At 47.7% G+C, this 23,891-nt stretch overlaps 1 protein-coding gene across 1 annotated transcript in view; it reads left to right on the top strand.

The window, feature by feature from the left end:
* The first annotated feature begins 698 nt into the window (after window positions 1–698).
* The window catches only part of GOLIM4 (golgi integral membrane protein 4), a 68,131-nt gene continuing 44,938 nt past the window's right edge, over window positions 699–23,891 (top strand). Inside the window, exon 1 of the mRNA XM_065411198.1 lies at window positions 699–907. Within this exon, the coding sequence (XP_065267270.1) occupies window positions 721–907 (187 nt within the window). The 5' untranslated portion in view covers window positions 699–720. The remainder of the gene's footprint in view (window positions 908–23,891) is intronic.

Below are 23,891 nucleotides of genomic sequence, written 5' to 3'. Positions count from 1 at the left end.
CCCCCCCCCTTAGAGCGGGCAGGAGGGGCGGGAGCTGATGCACAGAGACCCCCCCCCCTTAGAGCGGGCAGGAGGGGAGGGAGCTGATGCACACCCACCCCCCCCCCCCTTAGAGCGGGCAGGAGAGGAGGGAGCTGACAGAGAAACACGCTCGCCCTCTGACCATCTCCCAAAGCAACCCCAGCAGGAGAGCAGGGGAGCTGCTATACAGAGTCTCCCTACCCCAGCACCCACAGACACACTGGTACCCTGGGCAGGAGCACTGCAGCGCACATACCGCCCCAGCCCTCAAGTCCCGCAGATAGGATGGCAGGGACCACGGGAGCTGCTGTGTAAAGACACCCCCCCCATCCTCCAGCACGCGCCCAGTCACCCCAGCAGATGAGCTGCTGCCCCCACCTCTCCCCGCCCTGGAGTAAGGCAGGCGGGGGGCAGGAAGCTGCTCTCTAGAGCAGAGACATCCTTCCCCATCCACCCCCCGGCGGCCACCGAGCCCCCTTCCCGCGGCAGAGAGCCCCCGGGCTGCAGCATGCTCGGGACGGGCGGGCTGCGGAGAGCTCCCGGGTTTCAGGGCAGTAGCAGTGGGAGGGGGCTGAACTAAGCGCTCAGGGTCCCCTCCTCCCGGCTCTGTCCCTTGGTGCCCAATGCTGCCTCCTCCTCCTCCTCCAGCTGCTGCTAAACCGCCTGGGGTGGGGGGGCTCCGGGACCCGAGGAGGGACTATGGGCAACGGGATGTGCTCCCGAAAACAGAAGCGGATTTTCCAGACCTTTTTGCTCCTGACCGTCGCGTTCGGCTTCCTCTACGGGGCCGTGCTGTACTACGAGTTACAGAGCCAGCTGAGGAAAGCCGAGGCGGTGGCGCTCAAGTACCAGCAGCACCAAGAGTCGCTCTCAGCCCAGCTACAAGGTAATGCTGCTTGCAGTGATCTCTGCAGGGGACTCACACGGACCCTGCCCTGTCCCAGTGGCTCCTGAATGCTCTCTCCCTCCGCCCATGCAGAGCCCTGGGCTGCAGTTCCCTAACTGCTCACCAAGTTTACTGCCCTCCCCAGACACCAGGTTTTGCTAATTACATGCCAGAGTGTTTCCTCTTGTCTCCCTATAACCAAGTGTCCCTGAAATCTTGGCCCCATTGAAGTCAATGGGAGTTTCTCCACTGACTCTGATGGGACCAAAATTTCCCCTATCTCTTAATCCCCAGGATCCCAAGGCACTTTACAATCTCCTGATTGAAAAGGAACACTCCCAGCAGCCTCCTGTTCTTATTCATCCAGCAACACAAAAACACTTCTTACACAGTTACTTTTGCCAGTTGCTTTAAGTTGTCTTGCCTGTTTTATTCTGAGTCTGCTGACATGAGATTCAGCTGTGAGATTATGTGGCTGGTGTGCATTACACCTGTCATGCAGCTACACCAGGAGAGGAATATTTTAATAATAATAGGTATATTTTTGTAGAACATCCTTACAGGGTTGTTTTTTTTTTAATAAAGATTTGTTAATAACCTTGTGGGGCTCTGAATTTCTTGGCTCAAAGCACCACATTTTTAAAAGTGCCCATCCATCCTGTGCATCAGTTTTAGGATGCCCCCGACTGAGCTACTTTGTATCTGATGCTGAGAACTTGCAGCTCCCATTTACTTCAGCACTTCTGAAAATTAGGTGCAAGGTGTCAAATTTATGCAAGAAACATCAGGTCAACGGGAGGTATGGGTCCTCAGTACCCCTGAGCCTCCAGCCCTACTGGTTTCAAGTCAGGCACACACAAATCTGTGGCTATTTCTGAAAACGTTGGCCTTACTGTTTATGTTTCCTTCCAAAAACTTTGAAAAGTGGCTAGAAAATGAATATTGACCATGTTATGATAATTAAACATCCAATCACATACATCAATATGTAGGATGAATACTATAGATTTGTTAATGCAGCCTTTACACAGCAGCAGGATTGGGCTCACAATCTATTAATCTCAAGAAAATGAGTTATTGAACATGTTTAGCTTGGTCTAAAACAGGGGTGGGCAAACTTTTTGGCCCGAGGGCCACATCGGGGTTGCAAAACTGTATGGAGGGCTGGATAGGGAAGGCTAGGCCTCCCCAAACAGCCTGGCCACCGCCACAAATCTGACCCCTCCCACTTCCGACCCTCTGAGTGCCCCTCTCAGAACCTCCGACACTCCGCCCCACTCCTTGTCCCCTGACCGCCCCCTCCCAGGACACCCCACCCCTAACCGCCCCTGGGACCCCACCCCCTATCCAACCCCCTTGCTCCCAGTCCCCTGACTGCTCTGACCCCTATCCACACCCCCACCCCTTGACAGGCCGGCCGGGACCCCACGCCTATCCCCCCCGTTCCCCATCCCCTGACCCCTATCCACACCCCCACCCCCTGACAGGCTCCCCGGGACTCCCACACCTATCCACCCCCCCCCCGGTTTCCTGTCCCCTGACCGCCCCCCCCGAACCTCCACCCCATCCAATCACCCCCTGCTCCCTGTCCCCTGTCTGCCCCCTGGAACCCCCTGCCCCTTATCCAATCCCCAGGCCCTGGCCCCCTTACCATGCCGCTCTGGCAGCCGCGCCACCTGGCTGGAGCCAGACACATTGCCTCACTGCCCTGTAGGAGTGCGCAGCCCTGCCGCCCAGAGCGCTGCCCAGAGCACTGCCCATGCGGCGGCGTAGCTGCTGGGGAGGGGGAACAGCGGGGGAGGGGCCGGGGGCTTGCCTCCCCAACCAGGAGCTCAGGGGTCAGGCAGGATGGTCCCGCGGGCCGGATGTGGCCCACGGGCCATAGTTTGCCCACCTCTGATCTAAAACCATCACTACTTAGTTTTATTACCTCAAATTGAAATACTATAATGCCTTGGGAATTTTTTGACAGAATCTTCACTCTAGTGGCCAAGGATGTATAAACATTTGGCTGGGAGATGGGTATGTGGCAGATGGCTAAAGGGTTCCTTTAGCTCGGGTCGGCAACCTTTCAGAAGTGGTGTGCCGAGTCTTCATTTATTCACTCTAATGTAAGGTTTCGCGTGCCAGTAATACATTTTAACGTTTTTAGAAGGGCTCTTTCTATAAGTCTATAATATATAACTAAACTATTGTTGTATGTGAAGTAAATAAGGTTTTTAAAATGTTTAAGAAGCTTCATTTAAAATTAAATTAAAATGCAGAGCCCCCCGGACCGGTGGCCAGGACCCAGGCAGTGTGAGTTCCACTGAAAATCAGCTCGCGTGCCGCCTTCAGCACGCGTGCCATAGGTTGCCTACCCCTGCTTTAGCTAGTTTGCATTTTTGCCAACACTACTTGAAGAGGAAAGAGAGAAACAGGAACAACTGTTGCCTACTGAAATAAAAATTCAGTAAGTTTTCTGCTGCTCTCACTAAACTGAAGAAAAGCAGAACATACTATCCAAATAAAGGAGAAGGAATCTATAGATGGTAGTCATTGGGGCTGATTTATAAACATCCACTTTCTAAACATTATGTTGAGAACCATTTTCCTATCAAAATAAACAAAGACATAAAAGCATAATAAGACAGAAGAACTCAATTAAAAGGTCATCATAATGGATCATGCAGCAATTTATGTTACAGCCCTCTTACCTTTGATTACTTTTAATTTATTATTGAACAATTAAAATATGAAAGAAAAATCAAATATCAATTATTTTGATTTATAATGTGTTTTTTTTAAAGAAACACTTATCCTGGACTCTGGGAGCCATTGCCAACGTATCTACTATGTAGATAAGATTTCTTACTGAAAGATGCCCTGTTTGGCAGTAATAAACCTTTTACTACAAAACACATATGAACACTTCGTACAGAAAAATGAACAGACACCATCAGTTTAGAAAACACACAAATAGGATTTTTTTGACTTACTATTTTTACAAGTAACACCTAAGACTAATAGAAATGAAAGAGATCGGGAAAAAAAAAAGTTTACTCCACCCACTGTCCCAGTCCCCCCATTTTCTCTATCATTTGCATTTTACAGTCCTTAGAGCCTGATTCTGTACTGCCTTGCATCTTCTTTAGTCATTTCTAGGGCCCTACCAAATTCACGGCCATGAAAAACGCATCACGGACTGTGAAATCTGGTCTCCCCCCCGTGAAATCTGGTCTTTTATATGCTTTTACCCTATACCATACCGATTTCATGGGGGAGACCAGTTTCTCAAATTGCGGGTCCTGACCCAAAAGGGGGTTTCAGGGGGTCACAAGGTTATTTTAGAGGGGATCATGGTATTGCCACCCTTACTTCTGTGCTGCCTTCAGAGCTGGGCAGCCAGGGAGCGGCGGCTGTTGGCCGGGCACCTAGCTCTGAAGGCAGTGCCCCGCCAGCAGCAGCCAGAAGTAAAGGTGGCAATGCCATACCATGCCACCCTTACTTCTGTGCTGCTGCCTTCAGAGCTGGGCAGCTGGAGAGTGTCAGCTGCTGCCTGAGGGCCCAGCTCTGCAAGCAGCAGTGCAGAAGTAAGAGTTGCAACACCATACCATGCCATCCTTACTTCTGCACTGCTGCTGCTGGAGGCGGCTCTGCCTTCAGAGCTGGGCTCCCGGCCAGCAGCCGCTGTTCTCCAGCTGCCTAGCTCTGAAGGCAGCACTGCAGCTAGCAGCACCACAAAAGTAAGGGTAGCAGTACCACAACTCCCCCTACAATAACCTTCTGACCCTGCCACAACTCATTTTTGGATCAGGACCCCTACAATTACAACACCATTGTTGTACAATAAATTTCAGATTTAAATAGCTGAAATAATGAAAAGCCTATCACCGTGAGATTGACCAAAATGGAATGTAAATTTGGTAGAGCCCTAGCCATTTCCATTTATGAAGAGTGTGTGTACAATGCTACCACTTGTGTAAATGTGTGGAGAATTCTGGTTTGGTGGTATTTTATGACCTCTTAGCACAAATATAAATGACTACACAAGCTGGAGAATCCGGTTATTTGTTTATAGTCCATTTTCCCTGTTGTTAGTGTGGGTCTTTCACAAAACAACAGGGGAGAAGAAAATATTTTTTAAAGGAATATATGCTGTGAACAACACAAAACAAAAATATTGGCAGAGAAATTCAAGGGCAGTTTCCATATCTGACTGTACTTTGAACTTCTATTTTTAAGTGACTTAGATTTTAAATTGACAGTGTCCTTTTAAAAAGCTGGTGACTACAAATATTTACTTTTCTAGGTTTCCTCTCTTTGGAGCTCTTTGTAATGTAAAGAGCCCCAGTTCATCTTGTGGAAGAGTGCTAATTACTTTAATGCTAAAAATAAATAAGAAACCATTGCCAATGGCAAAGAATTTTGATTTAGAATAAATAAACCTAAACACTTGGCTTTGTAGAAACACTTAGCTTTGAATTATTTCATTCACTATTTTTAACTTGGTGAGATAATTGAGAAGGTTATTCTTATTAGAACAGCAACAAAATCTATAATTAGTGAACCACACTATTCCCATGTTTCTTTTGGCATAATCAGTTGTTCTCTAAGGATATGGGTGCTGTTGTTGTGATAATTTTGGAAGTATAAGTATGCTGAAATATTCTAAACAGAAGCTAGTGAGGGGGTAAGGAGGGATTGCAAGCCCAAACTGGGTCCAGTAGACAGACATACATTGCATTTGATTCAGAAAAAAAGTTGGGTTGGGTTGGGTTGGGTGGAGGTGGTGGCAGTAGCAGGAGAGAGATAGATCAAGATAAGATTCAGTGGAAGGGTGATGGATTTGCTGGCAACTTTTAGTTATAAATATATGGGAGGATCCTCTTCTGGGGAAAAAATTCAAAGCAGAGCCCTATCTTCTTTTTTACCTACATGCCACTCCTTTACTTTTAATATTTACATAATTTTTCCAGCTTTCCTACTTAGGTGAGGAGATATGAGCCTGTAAAAGGGTTTGCGCCGGGGCTCAACCCTTCAGGACAGGAGGGGAGCCACACCGACTCCCTACTGCACGAATTAAATAGTCCGTTAGCTCAGGACTCAGCCCCTCTGGTCCAGGGGGCTGAGGAAACCACAGTCAAGAACCCAGGCCCTCTGGAACAGGGGCTGGGCAGGCAGGCAGTCACTAAGCTCAGGCCCTTGGATGCAGGGCTGAGCACAAACAGTCAATAAGCCCGGGCCCTTTGTAACTGGGGCTGGGCGAGCGAGTCTATAAGCTCAGGTCCTCTGGAGCAGGGGCTGAGCACAAGTAGGCTATTAGCTCTGGCCTTGGGTCAGGGCTGAGCACAAACAGTCAATCTAGCTCAGGCCCTCGGTAGCAGGGGCTGAGCACAAGCAGTCAATAAGCTCTGGCCCTTGGAGGCAGGGCGGAGCACAGATAGTCAATTTAGCTCAGGCCCTCTGGAGCAGGGGCTGAGCACAAGCAGTCAATAAGCTCAGGCCCTTTTCAGCAGGGGCTGAGCACACACAGTCTATAAGCTCTGGCCCTTGGAGGCAGGGCGGAGCACAGATAGTCAATTTAGCTCAGGTCCTCTGGAGCAGGGGCTGAGCACAAGCAGTCAATAAGCTCAGGCCCTTTTCAGCAGGGGCTGAGCACACACAGTCTATAAGCTCTGGTCCTTGGAGGCAGGGCGGAGCACAAATAGTTAATTTAGCTCAGGTCCTCTGGAGCAGGGGCTGAGCACAAGCAGTCAATAAGCTCAGGCCCTCTGTAGCAGGGGCTGAGCAGACCGGTAGTCCCTTAGCTCTGGCCCTGGGTCAGGGCGGAGCACCAATAGTTAGTTTAGCTCAGGCCCTCTGCAGCAGGGGCTGAGCACAAGCAGTCAATAAGCTCAGGCCTCTGTAGCAGGGGCTGAGCACACAGGCAGTTTAGGAGCTCTGGCCCTGGGTCAGGGCGGAGCACAAGCAGGCAATTGGCCTAGGCAGGTAAGGGACTCAGGTTCCTACCTGCGTTGAGTGAGGGGGAAGCCTGCCACCCGTGTGTAGGGGTGGCAGGGGGGGACACAGGCCCACCCACTCCACTGTGTCCCAGCCCGGGGCCCTAGCAGCGATTAGTGTCGCTGCCGGTCAGTGGGGTATCCTGACCGAAACACACTGCCATGGGCTCATAGGCCTCTGTAGCCTGACTGGGGTCGGCTACCCCCGGGCTACTTCCATTTTCCCCCTCAGGGCCTACCTCGTCTGTGGCATCGGCTGCGGTCCAGTCCATCAGTGGGGACTCCTCTCGGCCGGGGCTTGGCGGCAGGTCTGGTAGCTCTGTAGGGAAATCCGGCCACTGATCCTCGGGCGGTTCCTCCGGATAACAACAGGGCGGGAAGGATTCTGGCGGGGCCTCCCCTTCAGGGTTGCTGTGGGGGAGTTCCACGGGCGCCTCCCAGCGACGGGAGCGGACGGGCTCCGGCGGCTCCTCTTCGTAATGGGCTCGGGGCAGCTCCGGCCAGCTAGGGCATCCACCTCGGGCTTCCGAGGTATCCTGGCGGGGAGCTCCCGACCGCACGTCTGCTCCCTGCGGTGGCCGGCGCCTGACTGAGCTCTGGCTGCTGGCCTTTATACTTCCTGTCCCGCCCCTTGACTTCCGGGGGGCGGGGACAGGTGGCGGTGGCTCCGCCCACTTGGGTGTTTGCGCCGGGGCTCCCTCTTCAGGACAGGAGGGGAGCCACACCGACTCACTACAGAGCCTTTCTTATTGCATTTGCCAGTTCCTGATGCCTGAATGAACTCTCAGTGAATAGATTCCAAGGTCCGAAGGGACCACTGGAGTCATCTAGTCTGACCTCCCGTATAGCACAGGCTGAAGAGTTTCTCCAAAATAATTCCTAGAGCAGATCTTTTTGAAAAACACCCAATCTTGGTTTAAAAACTGACAGAGATGGAGAAATTAAGCAGCATTTCGTGCCTTTGGCTGATAGGGCACTACAGGTCTGTCTCATCTTACGCGGGGGTTCCGGTCCGCGGTTAGCGCGTAAAGCGAAAACCGCGTATAGCCAAAACCCCATTGAGTTCAATGGCGGGTGAAATCGCCCGCACTACAGGTATAGTATTAAAAGTGTTGTTTTTCTCTTTTTGTTTTTTGTTTTTTTGCCGATCGCGTAAAGTTGAAATTGCGCATGTTAAATGCGCGTAAGATGCGACAGACCTGTATTTTCAGAAGTTTGATCCCTGTTCCATCTTTTAGGTTTCTGACTTTCCTTATCTAAATTCAACCTGGGTTCAAGTGGATGAAACTTTTTTGAGGTGGAACTGCATTTGCTTATACCAGGGCTGAATTTAGCACCTAGTCTGGGGCTTGTGCCTTTTCTCTGCTTCAGGCCTTTAATTTAATTTATCAGAGGAGTTTCCACTCTTCCCCAAATGAGAGCAAGGGTTTGAGGGAGAGGGAGCCAGTAGGAATGGATGACTCCACAACTGTGAGTAGGACAGCTGTTTTGCAAGGGGTGGGGGAGGGGGGGTTCTATGGCCTCTGCTCACATGGGATGAGTCTTTGTATTTGAAAATTAACCTTGGAAACTAGGGAATTGAGAACTGCAGAACAGAACATGTCCGAGTTTTATCTCCTGAGTTTTACCTCAAAATATATTCTTATTGGACTTTAGAGGAAGTAGTGCGGCTTTTGTGACCCACAATATATTTACTGGAAGCAAAACTTAGAGATGACAGGTGCTGACTTATAAAATTGTTCAGAGCACATTCAAAAACCTATTACATTAATATATCCCTGTTCAGTAACTCCTCACTAAACGTCGTCCTGGTTAACGTTGTTTCGTTTTTACGTTGCTGATCAATTAGAGAACATGCTTGTTTAAAGTTGCGCAATGCTCCCTTATAATGTTGTTTGGCAGCCGCCTGCTTTGTCCACTGCTTGCAGGAAGAGCAGCCCATTGGAGCTAGCTGGTGGGGGCTTGGAACCAGGATGGGCCGGCAGCCCCCCAATCAGCTCCCCTAAGTTCCCTCTGCGGTAGCCGCCCAGCAGGCTATCAGTTGCTGGGCAGTTCAGGTGTCCCTCCCCCCCCACTCCCATGTGCTGCTCCTGCCCTCTGCCTTGGAGCTGCTTCTGGAAGCCTCTTGCTTGCTGTGCAGGGGATGGGGAGGGAAGGGAGAGGGGTGCTGATGTCAGGGTGTTCCTCTCCCCCTGCTCCTGCCCCCCGCTCCTGTACTCCATCTCCACAGAGCAGGAGGGGACACTACATGGTTCAGGACAGAGGGAGCTTGCTGGCAGCAGCTGCTGTCTCAACTTGCTGATCTACTTAAAAGGGCAGTGTACTCAGAGTGGGGTCAGCATACTTAAAGGGGCAATGTGCGTCTCTCTCTCTTTCTCTCACACACACACACGGTGTGTATCTCTGTCTCACACACACATGCACCCCCCAGCACTTTGGAAAGTGGAGCGAGTGGTGCGCTCCAGTGGGATAGCGTGGGTTCGTCATCACGTTCAGTTTCCGCATGGCATGTTTGCAGCCACTGCCGTGTGTCCATTGTGTCTCCTCCCTCCATTCGTGCTGCCTTGTAGAGTGTGAGGCTACATTAATAACAATGTGTTAACCCTTGAGGGCTCAGCCGAGTGCTAGTTCATCATTTAGCAGCAAGACATTCCCTGGGAAATATCCCACCCTCTTCCACCCTCTGACTCCATCACCTCAACCAAGCTTCACAATCATCATTGCCATGTACAGTATTGAATTGTTTGTTTAAAACTTATAGTGTGTGTGTGTTTATATATATATATATATATATATATATATATATATAGTCTTTTGTCTGGCAAAAAAATTTTCCTTGGAAACTAACCCCCCCTATTTATAATAATTCTTATGGGGAAATTGGATTCTATTAACGTCATTTTGCTTAAAGTAGCATTTTTCAGGAACGTAACTACAACGTTAAGCGAGGAATTACTGTACAGAATTTCTAGTTGTAAAGTGTTATATAAAGAAGGTAACTACTGATCTACCCAGGAGACTGATTATTTTTAAATCTTATTCTCTTAGCATTACGTATTCAAAACTTGGAGATAATCTTATTTAATTTGCCTTAAAGATCTTTCACGTTATATCATGTTGAAGAGTTTAATAATTAACTTAATGTTGTTTGGCTATTGACTAGATAGAGGTAAATTAAATTAATGGAGATATCCTATCTTCTAGAACTGGAAGGAACCTTGAAAGGTCATTGAGTCCAGCCCCCTGCCTTCACTAGCAGGACCAAGTACTGATTTTGCCCCAGATCCCTGAGTGGCCCCCGCAAGGATTGAACTCACAACCCTGGGTTTAGTAGGCCAATGCTCAAACCACTGAGCTAGCCCTCCCCCCTGTAGTTAGACTAGGGGTGCAGACAGTTATAAGAGAACCCAATCTTATCTTTCTGATGGCTTGGAGACTAAATGGAGCTGGCAGTGATTTCTAGAGCTTAAAAATTCCTGGTCTCCCCCATCCCAGGCATAAACTAGCTTTATTGGAATGTTTATCTATCCTGTTTTAATCCCTTATCTCAATAATCATCCTACTTCTAAATGCCTTTGACTATCTTATTCTTGGTACTCATTAGAGTAGAACCCCAGTTATCTGAAGGCTTCAAGCATTCTTCTCATTCAACCCTGAAACCTTACTATACTTTGGGCAAGCAACACAGCAGGACTCCTGGCCTTCAGATTTCAACCTTCTGGATGGTTTGCCCTATTATGGACAGTTTGCAGATTTCCCCAAGGCTGTCCGACCCACCAGGACTTAAGATGCCACATCAGCTAAAATGCAAGCTGATAGTCTACAGAATCGATTGGCTCTGGGGAAGCCACCAGACATAATTATCTGAAACAGGGGATGTCCCTTGCTTCAACTGGTGACGTGACCCTGTTTGGAGTAGTCCAGGTGTATTGTAACTAAATATATATAAATACAAACTTAAGATCTACTGATGAAAAGTGGTATATAGGAACTATGCATTATTATTTCTGTCTATAATGTGGTCTGTTAAAAATGTTCTTAATAAAATATGTGAACAAAAACATCAATTAATCTGACTCTGCATCTCTCACACCAAGCGGGCATGCTGGGAGTAAGAACTGATAAAACTTTGGTCCATCTCTTCTCTTCCCAAGCACCATCCAGTTCAACTTCATCTGTGTTGCTGCTGCATAGGGTTGTCCCCTTCCCCGCCCCCCACAGCAGCATGGGTCTGAAACAGAACATTCTGTGATTCCAGTCAGTTTCACACTGCTGCTGCCTATTGTGCAACATCACAGTGCACTTGTGTTGAGGGAGGTATTCTTGTACTTAGGGTGAGGGATAACATAAACAAACGTAATATTCCTGGGCTGAATTTAAACTCCTTTTCGTGCTCACTTTGACTATTGAGCAAGGCACATTGCACCACCCTGAACAAGTCAGTTTCTGCAATGAGGAAGCAGATATTTCACTGCTTCTACCTCAATTCTCCTTGCTAGTACAAAGAACTGCAACTTTAATCTGGTAGTGAGACAACTGTCACTTTCTCCCTGCCCCCAGCACTGCACCATCACCACTATTCAGCTTGCATCATTCAAAGCATTACTGATACTGCTCCACCAGCCTCAGAGCAGGTTCCACAGCAATCCTTGTGATGGTGCTTCTTGCTAGTCATGCTTTCATGAGAAGTTCTGCAAGACCCATGCTGGTACTGTTACAGGTGCATTGGATTGCAGTGCTCTGAACATTTTAGGGCAGCAGAGGTTAGAGAGATCAGGAGCACTGTTCTAGCCTGCACCAGGCTGAGCTCAGCTGTGGATCTGGAGATGACTTTGGGGTGTTGGCTCTGTTTATATCGTTTTGAGATCACTTTTTATTAGATTGGTTGTTTTAAGACTTGGCTACTTTGTGCATAGTGTACTTCTTTTAAATAGGGTTGCCAGGCATCTGGTTTTCGACCGGAACACCAGGTCAAAAAGGGACCTGGCGGCTCCGGTCAGCAAAAGTCCAGTCAGCGGTGCAGCAGGGGCCCAGGGCTAAGGCAGGCTCCCTGCCTGCCCTGACTCCACACGACTCCTGGAAGCAGCCGCCAGGTCCTTGCGGCCCCTAGGCGCATGGCGGCCACAGAGGCTCCGCACGCTGCCGTCGCCCTGAGTGCTGGCTAAGCACCTCCCATTGGCCAGGAATCACGACCAATGGGAGCTGTTGGGGCGGTGCCTGCAGGCACGAGGGCAGCGCGCGGAGCTTCCCTGGCTGCCCATGTGCCTAGGGGCAGCAGGGACCTGGTGGCTACTTCCTGGGAGCCGCGGTAAGCGCCGCCAGGACCCTGCATCCCGAACTCCCTTCCGCACCCCAACCTCCTGCCCTAGCCCAGAGTCCCCTCCCGCACCCAAACTCCCTCCCAGAGCCTGCACCCCACACCCTCCCCAACACCTCAACCCCCTGTCCCAGCCCTGAGCCCCCTCCTGCACACCAAACCCCTCCCATCCCCACCCACCCCAGAACCTGCACCCCCTTCCACACTCTGAACCTCTTGGCCCCAGCCCGGAGCCCCCTCCTGCACCCCAAACCGTTCATCCCTGCCCCCACACCCTAACCCCCTACCCCAGTCTGGAGCCCTCTTGTGCATACTGAACCCCTCACTTCTTGCCCCACCCAGCTCCTGCACCCCCAGCCCAGAGCCCATCTCTCCCCCCCCCCAACCCTCTGCCCCAGCCCGGTGAAAGTGAGTGAGGATGGTGGCGAATGAGCGATGGAGGGAGGGGGGATGGAGCGACCAGGTGCGGGGCCTCAGAGAAGGGGCAGGGCAGGGGTGAGGCGTTCGGTTTTGTGCTATTAGAAAGTTGGCAGCCCTACTTAAAAGGCACCCACTCAATCACTCCAGAAGTGGCAAAGAACATCATAATGAAGGATAATAAATGGCTACCATATTATGATCAAATTATGAACAGCAAATAAGGCTTCCTAATTTTGGTATCTATATGGTATCTTGCAGATTCTGAACTCACTGAAAGTTATTTAGCCTTGATTTGTAATCTCATCTGAGAATTTCAGTTCTTTTTTCCACTCATTCCCACTTCTCACCTTGTGTACAAAGATCTTTATTTTAAATGTTTAGAGTGGAGTTGGCAGAATTCAGTTTAGTGAACACTTTGACCAAATTCCTTTATCCACTGTACATGGGAAGAATTACATTTATCATGTGAAACATGACTGTATTCCCATCTAAGGTATCTGTTTTATTTCTAAATCTGTTGATTAAGGTACACTGGTTGCCAGTTTATATATAAATAAGAATTTTTAATAAGATTTCATACTGTAAGTTCAGAAATAGCATTGGGCAGTTAGGCCCCATTCGATGAAGGAGCAGGCTTATTACCTTTTATGACATTTCATATTAAATGAGAGGGTCCCTGGTTCTGGCAGCTGAATTCCAACAATGGAAAGAGTTGATTAAGGCAATGCATGCGTTACCTATTTTACAGTATTTGTAATACATGTCCCTGTTTGGAGGCGCTAAAACATCTCCTAATGGGTTATAGTACAGGCACTTTCAGGAATAATTGTTACCAGTGCTGCAGTCTAGTCTCTGGGTTCCATAGCATGTGCTCTGTCTTTATCCCATTCACCCCCACCCCAATCTTAAACTATCTTTTTTTTTCTAAGTTTAAAATTGGCCTTGATCAATGGTCAGGTTTTGCAAAATGTAGCACTATAATCCTGAGTCCACCTGTAATTAGGGTGGATTTAGATTCTTTTTAAATTTGTGAACAGTCTGGCCAGGGTCATGAACAATTCACAGACTAGAGCAGATGCTATTTTGAAAGCTCTCAGCCCTCCCATTCTCACTGTTGTCTCTTGCAAGGATGTACAAATGGCCTGCCTCTCTCGCCTTCTAAACTTGTTCCCTTTGTTGGCCAAGGGGCTTGCTCCTTGAAGTTTTCTAGAGGCATCAAATGGTGACTCATCTAAATCCAGGGCAGCTAGTAGATAATGGCTGCTTAAATAATTGGAAATGCTAGAATAACTGCAGGGGCAGACTATGACTATGTTACGATGTCAAGGGAACAGTCATGGTTTCCTGTACACCAGATGACTATTCTCTGGCTGACCAACCAGTTCCAAGACTGAGTGAGGTGAGAGTTTGGGCCTCCTGGCCGAGCCTCCCCTCTCCTTAGAAGATAGGAACAATGAGTCTGGAGATTGGGAGTTGCCATGGGACTGGTGTTGCTTTAGGAAGAAATGGTGTCATGGGATGGAAGGAGATGTGTGTGCTTGCAGGGGTGCTTCTGGAGGTTCAAATTCTGCATACACTGGCAAGCTGACTGTCAGCCTCTGCAGCTGGACCCTGCATAGCATTCACCATTAGCAGTTAACTGAAAGTTCAGTGGCTCAATTGTTTTTTGGTGGATAAGTGTTCATATTGCATAAAGCACCATTACAACAGGTGCTGATGTAGGTGCTCAGGAAAGAGGCTGAGGAAGTAATGGATGTGGAAACCAAACTCGATATCCGTATAGATGGTTCCTCCATACCAGGGGTTTGTCACACATTAGGAATAGGGTGTGGGGAACCTTCTTTACTGCTGTTGTTCAAGCTGTACCATAGCTAGTAGCATGTATCATTCTTTTGTGTCCTGGCATTTAATTATCTGACACCCCTGCAATACTCTTAATTGCATGGAGATTTGTATTATACACAGTCAGTGCAGGGATGTGTATGAAGACAAACCAAGTGGCCTACCATTAGAATTGGATTGTTTTGAATCCTGGATTGTACCATGCATGGTCTTTGAAAAGAAAGTCAGCAATAGCTTTGGCTGTATAGATTTACAGTAAAGTAGCTCTAATTTTCAGTGTATCATTTGGGGTTGGCGTACAAAATAGCTGTTGAATATTTCTGCTAACAGGAAGTACAGTAATCAGTTTTAATCGCTCCTTGTGCGTAGGCAGGTGAGAACAAGTTTTGCATTGTATAGATGTTAACATTTTTATCAATGATAAATAGACTAGGCTGATTGTGGTGGGCTTGCTCTCTAGGTGTTAGCTTAAAAAGAAATCAGTGCTATTGCTATGGGAGTTTCTTTTTGAGCACAGTTGCAAAAGATACCCAACTTAATTTGTAGCTGGGGATCCCAGAAAGGACAGGAACTTCATATATAGGTGACTGGTCTGTTGAAGAAGCACCATGTCACTAATACATGCTGGATTGGTTCATGTGTTGATTAAATTTGGAACAGCTCCCTGGGTTTAGGCAGGAGAGGTAGAAGAGCATAACTGTGATGTGTATGTTGTGCCTTCTAGGGGATGAAAAAACTGAAATTATTCCTCTCCCTAAGCATAAGCAATTTACTTATTTTTTTTCCTGTCTCTTCCCCCCACCCTGCAATTCCTTTGGGAGTCTCTGTCTTTCAGTTGGAAAATACCCCTGCACCATCCCTGCTGCTGAGAGGGAGGAAAAGGTAGCCCCAGTGAGCTGCTATAGCTGTGATGGGGCCAAAAGGTGGAGCTCTCCCCTTCTCCCACATGGTTATCCAAAATGTCCACGGGCAAACATGAGTCCCCTTTCCAGCAAGACAGGTGGGATTGAAGGCTACAACCCTCTGCCCCAAACCTACAGCAGATGAAATAAGTGAAAAGACAGCGGAGGCTACTTTAGCATGTTTGGCTCCTCCTCCATCACTCCCTCTCATGGAGCTGCCCTGTGTGGCTGGGCAGCCACACCTGTTGGTGGGGAAAGCTATTGCAGCCCCGGAAGCTCAACACAGGCATCTCTCATGACATTTAAACTGCTCAAACCCTTTGATTATAAAGTAAGTCTGAAGCCCTGTAGTATATAGCAAGATGTATTAGAGTGAACTTAGTGCTGACACATGCCCCTTGTGGGTGGGCATAGCACACCAGGCTCCTCTTGTCCAGTGCCACCTGCTGACAGCTCGTCCAGCCCTGTGGTGGTCTACCTCTACTTGTGATGGCCCTCCAGCCAGATCACTTTATAGTTTCCCTCTGCCCCTTCCAAGATAACAGAACCCCATCAAACAATTTCAAGACCTTGGGTCGGGTCTCCAGTGGTCCTTATGTAACCCCCACACCTCCTGGGTGTGGTGTTCTGTCCCATCTAGTGGCACCCAGACATCTCTCTCTCTCTCTCTCTCTATATATATATATATGCATGCAGTAGAGGCTCATACATTAAACTCCAGAGGTCCCAGGTTCAATCCTGACGACAACCGGGGTCTGTCAGTGTCACACTTACATCCCTCACGTGAGGACTCATCACCTTTTTCTCTTCCCAAGATTCATCCTCTTTCAAGGCACAGGCCTGGAGTCCTTCAACAAATCCCAATTGAAAATGCAAATTTAAACAACTTCTCCCTTTCTTGGGTTCAAACTTGTATCCCTCTTAAGTTTCCCCTTGGCTATGTTCCTCAGTCGAATACCTCCCTGGAGGTCCAGGTCCTGCCATTTTGTCAGGGCTCACTTGCTCCACCCTGGTGACTTCGCCATCTCTCTCCTGGCCTCTTGCCAGAAATCTTTACTTAGTAGACAATCCCAGGGCTAATGCTACCACTGGGCTTCCTTTCAACCCTGTTGGTCTCTATTGCCAAAAGCAGCACTGCAGAATTCTTCCCCTCTCTACCTGCAGACATCTCTGGATTTCCTCGCTTTACAGTGCCCATCTAGCTCCTCCCCCAGCTGGGATTTGTCTTTAATTGGGCCTGGCTCCGCCTTCAGGTGCAATCAGGTGCTCTAACTGAGCTCTCCAGCTCCAGTTAACTCTTTTGGAGATGCTGTGGGGTTCACACCCCATCACAAAGCTTATGCGATTATGGTTTTACTAAGCTATTGTATTGTCAAACACGATTCTGCTTCCAAAATGGGCAGGGTCTTAGGACAGTGGTTTTCAACCTTTTTTTTCCCATTTGTGGACCCCCTAAAAATTTCAAATGGAGTTGCAGACCCCTTTGGAAAACTTAGACATAGTCTGCGGACCCCCCAGGGAGCCACAGACCACAGGCTGAAAACCACTGTCTTAGGAAGATAGTCTGTGCTCCTGCACAGAAACAGTTTTCTCGATAATGCTGGCAGCTGCTTGAAACTAGCTCTAAAGTGGTTCAGTCTGAAACTGCTGCTCTGATCTCACAGAAGAGGCACAATTGGTCTGAGTGGAGATTCCTCTGAGTGTATAGAATTACTTCATAATATATTAACAGAACCAACTGAACTCTCATGTCAAGATCATGATGTTCCAAATACATTACCTCAACAGGCTGGGTCAGTGACTCCCTGTTTAATGTTGTGTGTTGTCCCAAGAGAGACCCAGTATTTGGGCATGATACAGGCCACTCTCCCTTGTGTGGAGATGGGGAAGCATCATGAACACTATCTCCACCCTTACTCTGGAAGTTGAATACACCCTGTAGCATCTCTTAGTGGTGGATAGAATGCCAGGAGTTTAGGGGCGAGATAAATCTTATGCTTGTTTTGGAATGGGATTATTGCATGGGAAAACTAATTGATTAAATCTGTTATATTAAAGCAAACTAAGGAGCAGCCTGTTAATATTTATTGGTAACCATAGTAACTAAATAATGCAGCAGTCATGTGCATACTCTCCTTCTGATTAAAGAAGATCTTTTTAGAGTGATTTTCTGTTTTTAGATGCCAGGTAGGCCAAATCCTGGTCCCTCTGAAGTCTATGGCAAACTCCTATTGAGTTCAACCTGTTGATTTGATCCTGTTGTTTTTATTTTAAATGAGTGTCTTTCAAAAAGATGCAAACTTGAGAGAAAAGGTTAAGTCACTTTTTGGTGGTGACCTTGCTTAGATTGATAACTTTTTTACAGTTTTAGAGTTGTCCCTTTTTTAAGTTCCCTACAGAAGAACAGAACTTTGTATGAACTGTTTTGAGGAAGTGGTTTAACAGTCTTGGAAGGTGATAACCATAGTTTCCTCCTAGGTTTGGTTTTATCATAGTGGAGTATGCCAAAAGCCGATGTATGTTTGAATTGGGTAAGACTAAAAAAACCCACCCCAAACCAAAAAACCCCAATTCAACCTCACACACTGCCTTGAACCTTGAGTTTTTATAAAACATTCAGAATCCAATGTCACCCTAGCATCTTGAAGAGGCAGTCGCTGCTATGTCCCATCAAAGGAAAAATTACTCTAAACGTTGTTTGCACTGGTGTCGTAGCCGTGTTGGTCCCAGACCTGAAGAAGAACTCTGTGTAAACTCAAAAGCTTGTCTCTTTCACCAACAGAAGTTGGTCCAATAAAAGATACTGCTTCATCCACCTTATCTCACTAAACAAACTAGGCAGCCAAAGTCCACCATTTAAAAAACGTTATTTAAAGCATAGGGCCAAACTCCATTCTTCGTTATTGCTGGAGTAAGCCATTCTGGTGTAACAGGAGAATTTGACCAATAATGCAAAATATGTTCATATTTTCTTATATACAACAAGGGTCTGGATTTATTGCTTATTTGGGACGGGAAGGAAATGTAGGAATGATGAACAGGCTCTTGTTTCCTAGAGCTGCTAATGCCACATGGGGGAATTTTAGGGGGGAAAGGTTCTGGTTAGGGACTGTTCTGCTTTTCTTTCAAAACATGTCAACAATTAAACATAATTAATAGGTCTAGATCAGGGGTGGCCAACCTATGGCTCCGGAGCCACACGTGGCTCTTCAGAAGATAATATGCGGCTCCTTGTACAGAACCGGCTCTGAGGCTGGAGCTACAGGCGCCAACTTTCCAATTTGCCCGGGGGGTGCTCACTGCTCAACCCCTGGCTCTGCCCCCACTCCACCCCTTCCCGCCCCCTCCCCTGAGCCTGCTGTGCTCTCACTCCTCCTCCCCCCCACCCCCGAGCCTCCTCCACGCCACGAAACAGCTGATCGGGAGGGAGGGGGAGTGCTGATCAGCGGAGCTGTCGGTGGGTGGGAGGCGCTGGGAGTGGTGAGTGGGGGATCGGATGGGAGGCTGTTAACATATTACTGTGGCTCTTTGGAAATGTACATTGGTAAATTCTGGCTCCTTCTCAGGCTCAGGTTGGCCACCCCGGTCTAGATTGTGGTGTTTAGGCGCAGTTTTAAATAAAGGGTGGCACATAGATTCATAGATTCTAGGACTGGAAGGGACCTCGAGAGGTCATCGAGTCCAGTCCCCTGCCCGCATGGCAGGACCAAATACTGTCTAGACCATCCCTGATAGACATTTATCTAACCTACTCTTAAATATCTCCAGAGATGGAGATTCCACAACCTCCCTAGGCAATTTATTCCAGTGTTTAACCACCCTGACAGTTAGGAACTTTTTCCTAATGTCCAACCTAGACCTCCCTTGCTGCAGTTTAAGCCCATTGCTTCTTGTTCTATCCTCAGAGGCTAAGGTGAACAAGTTTTCTCCCTCCTCCTTATGACACCCTTTTAGATACCTGAAAACTGCTATCATGTCCCCTCTCAGTCTTCTCTTTTCCAAACTAAACAAACCCAATTCTTTCAGCCTTCCTTCATAGGTCATGTTCTCAAGACCTTTAATCATTCTTGTTGCTCTTCTCTGGACCCTTTCCAATTTCTCCACATCTTTCTTGAAATGCGGTGCCCAGAACTGGACACAATACTCCAGCTGAGGCCTAACCAGAGCAGAGTAGAGCGGAAGAATGACTTCTCGTGTCTTGCTCACAACACACCTGTTAATACATCCCAGAATCATGTTTGCTTTTTTTGCAACAGCATCACACTGTTGACTCATATTTAGCTTGTGGTCCACTATAACCCCTAGATCCCTTTCTGCCGTACTCCTTCCTAGACAGTCTCTTCCCATTCTGTATGTGTGAAACTGATTTTTTCTTCCTAAGTGGAGCACTTTGCATTTGTCTTTGTTAAACTTCATCCTGTTTAACTCAGACCATTTCTCCAATTTGTCCAGATCATTTTGAATTATGACCCTGTCCTCCAAAGCAGTTGCAATCCCTCCCAGTTTGGTATCATCCGCAAACTTAATAAGCGTACTTTCTATGCCAATATCTAAGTCGTTAATGAAGATATTGAACAGAGCCGGTCCCAAAACAGACCCCTGCAGAACCCCACTCGTTATGCCTTTCCAGCAGGATTGGGAACCATTAATAACAACTCTCTGAGTATGGTTATCCAGCCAGTTATGCACCCACCTTATAGTAGCCCCATCTAAATTGTATTTGCCTACTTTGTCGATAAGAATATCATGCGAGACCGTATCAAATGCCTTACTAAAGTCTAGGTATACTACATCCACAGCTTCTCCCTTATCCACAAGACTCGTTATCCTATCAAAGAAAGCTATCAGATTGGTTTGACATGATTTGTTCTTTACAAATCCATGCTGGCTGTTCCCTATCACCTTACCCCCTTCCAAGTGTTTGCAGATGATTTCCTTAATTACTTGCTCCATTATCTTCCCTGGCACAGAAGTTAAACTAACTGGTCTGTAGTTTCCTGGGTTGTTTTTATTTCCCTTTTTATAGATGGGCACTATATTTGCCCTTTTCCAGTCTTCTGGAATCTCTCCCGTCTCCCATGATTTTCCAAAGATAATAGCTAGAGGCTCAGATACCTCCTCTATTAGCTCCTTGAGTATTCTAGGATGCATTTCATCAGGCCCTGGTGACTTGCAGGCATCTAACTTTTCTAAGTGATTTTTAACTTGTTCTTTTTTTATTTTATCTGCTAAACCTACCCCCTTCCCATTAGCATTCACTCTGTTAGGCATTCCTTCAGACTTCTCGGTGAAGACCGAAACAAAGATGTCATTAAGCATCTCTGCCATTTCCAAGTTTCCTGTTACTGTTTCTCCCTCTTCACTAAGCAGTGGGCCTACCCTGTCTTTGGTCTTCCTCTTGCTTCTAATGTATTGATAAAAAGTCGTCTTGTTCCCCTTTATTCCCGTAGCTAGTTTGAGCTCATTTTGTGCCTTTGCCTTTCTAAACTTGCCCCTGCATTCCTGTGTTGTTTGCCTATATTCATCCTTTGTAATCTGTCCTAGTTTCCATTTTTTATATGACTCCTTTTTATTTTTTAGATCATGCAAGATCTCGTGGTTAAGCCAAGATGGTCTTTTGCCACATTTTCTATCTTTCCTAACCAGCGGAATAGCTTGCTTTTGGGCCCTTAATAGTGTCCCTTTGAAAAACTGCCAACTCTCCTCAGTTGTTTTTCCCCTCAGTCTTGATTCCCATGGGACCTTACCTATCAGCTCTCTGAGCTTACCAAAATCCACCTTCCTGAAATCCATTGTCGCTATTTTGCTGTTCTCCCTTCTACCCTTCCTTAGAATTGCAAACTCTATGATTTCATGATCACTTTCACCCAAGCTGCCTTCTACTTTCAAATTCTCAACGAGTTCCTCCCTATTTGTTAAAATCAAGTCTAGAACAGCTTCCCCCCAGTAGCTTTTTCAACCTTCTGAAATAAAAAGTTGTCTGCAATGCAGTCCAAGAATTTGTTGGATAGTCTGTGCCCCGCTGTGTTATTTTCCCAACATATATCCGGATAGTTGAAGTCCCCCATCACCACCAAATCTTGGGCTTTGGATGATTTTGTTAGTTGTTTAAAAAAAGCCTCATCCACCTCTTCCACCTGGTTAGGTGGCCTGTAGTAGACTCCTAGCATGACATCACCCTTGTTTTTTACCCCTTTTAGCCTAACCCAGAGACTCTCAACACTTCCATCTCCTATGTCCATCTCTACCTCAGTCCAAGTGTGTACATTTTTAATATATAAGGCAACACCTCCTCCCTTTTTCCCCTGTCTATCCTTCCTGAGCAAGCTGTATCCATCCACACCAACATTCCAATCATGTGTATTATCCCACCAAGTTTCAGTGATGCCAACAATGTCATAGTTGTATTTATTTATTAGCACTTCCAGTTCTTCCTGCTTATTACCCATACTTCTCGCATTTGTATATAGGCATCTAAGATACACAACATGGGTGTGTTGTTGCAGGAGCTATTGTGACTCCATCACCATTCCACCCTGGACATTCCTCTTGTGCCAGGAGGGGGAAAAGTGACTTACTGCACCCCTGAAAAGGTGCAGCCAGCTCCTTGGTCAGCACACAGAGGGAGATGACTGAGCCATTATTGCCTGCTTCCCACCCTTTCCCCCTCCCACTTGCTTGCATGAGAGCCAGGGAAAGTAGCAGCAGTCATGCAGCTGTGCACAGGACCTGGACCTGAGTGGCTCTAACCCAGCTGTTCAGGGGTGAGGTGGGAGGGAAATCCTTTCATCCAGCTAGTCCCCTCTACAGCCAGGTGAGGGCTAGGAAATAATGTGGCCCATCATGATAAAATTGGCAAGATGATGAAGAGAAAAAGGACAAAGAAAAAACAAAACTTAAAATGACATCCCGGGTAATTTAAAGAACAGTCTAAGAAACAGCTAGACAGTTTACCAGCACAGAAATTAAGTAATTATCATAAATATATTGACATATAAAATGTCTAATTTATAAAGAATTTTAAACACAAACCAAAAGTTATTAAAAATCAGGGATTCTGGAATCATAAAGCAAATGTTGATCTGAACCACTGGGATCATAATCATCATCTGACAAATCTTCCATCTAGGGTAGGCTGTTGTTTGAACTAAGCATGTAACATCATCCTACTCGAAGGAAAGGCACCTAGTACCCATCATAAACTGCTGCAGTTTAGCAGGGAACACCCCCTAAGGCAACAACTCTCTTCAAAGCATTATTTTCAGGCAAAATATTAAGAAAGAATCTTATGGCTGCATAAGCATAAAAATGCCACCCATGGCTAGCAGTGTCACGGATTAAAAACAAACCCTCAAAAAGGAAGAAAAAAAAAAGTGATCTTGAAGTCTAGGGTAGCTGCAGCAGTCTCTTCAAGAAGTGTGTGTGTGTACCAGGGGTACACTGGTTAATCACCCTCTTCATTGATTCCCCAGGAAGTAGCACCAGCATTGGCAAGCTCAGCTATAATAAGAGGAGTTAAAAACTGAATGGGTCAGAAATTGGTGCTCTGAGGAGTAATGTCTAGAATCCTCCTCACAGGTTAGTTCTGACTGGGGGTTGTCACCAAATTGCCCTCAGGAGCCCTGGAAGGAGGAACAGAAGCCTTTTTGTTGTATCTTTCTTTCCCTATTTCTCCAGCTAAACCACTCCAAGAATGAATTAAATATCCTAGCCCCAGGGTTCGGTCATAATAATGTGTCTGGCAATTTAAGTCAGTTTACACTTAACACACAGTGTTCTGTAATCTTTCACTTTTTGGGGAAGAGGAGCACCTTACACCACTCTTAAGCAATCCCAGCAAGTTTTCCAAGGATTAGTATCCAAGGGTGCCAAACTCTAGGGCAGAGGTGGGCAAACTACGGTCCTGCCCAGCCCCCGAGCTCCTGGTCCAGGAGGCTAGCCCCCGGCCCCTCCCCTGCTGTCCTCCCTCCCCCGCAGCCTCAGCTCGCTCGCTCCGCCGCCGGCGCAATCTGGGCGGCGGGGCTGTGGGCTCCTGGGGCAGCGCAACTGCAGAGCTCGGCCTGACCCGGTGCTCTGTGCTGTGCGGTGGCAGCTGTGTGGCCCGGCTCCAGCTGGGCGGTGCGGCTGTAGTGCCGCCAGCCACTGGTGCTCCAGGCAGCGTGGTAAGGGGGCAGGGAGCAGGGGGGGTTGGATAGAGGGCAAGGGAATTTGGGGTGGTGGGCAGAGGTGTGGGTAGGGGTCGGGGGAGGAACAGGGGGCAGTCAGGGGCAGAGGTTCCGGGGGCAGTCAGGGGACAGAAGGGGTGGTTGGATGGCGCAGGGGTCCCGGGGTGTATGTGTCAGGAATGAGAGGAGAGGTTGGATGGGGCGGTGGAGGTTCGGGGGTGGTCAGGGGACAGGGAGCCGGGGTGTGTGGATGGGGCAGGGGTCCCAGAGGGGCCGTCAGGGAACGGGGGGTTGGATGGGGCAGGAGTCCCGGAGGGAGGGGGGGCAGATAGGAGGTGGGGACCGGGCCACGACCCC

This window comes from Emys orbicularis, chromosome 9 (genome assembly GCF_028017835.1).
Source record: "Emys orbicularis isolate rEmyOrb1 chromosome 9, rEmyOrb1.hap1, whole genome shotgun sequence".
NCBI classification, from domain to species: domain Eukaryota; kingdom Metazoa; phylum Chordata; order Testudines; family Emydidae; genus Emys; species Emys orbicularis.
Note: the sequence above shows the minus strand (reverse complement) of the source record. Positions and strands in the feature narration are given on the sequence as shown.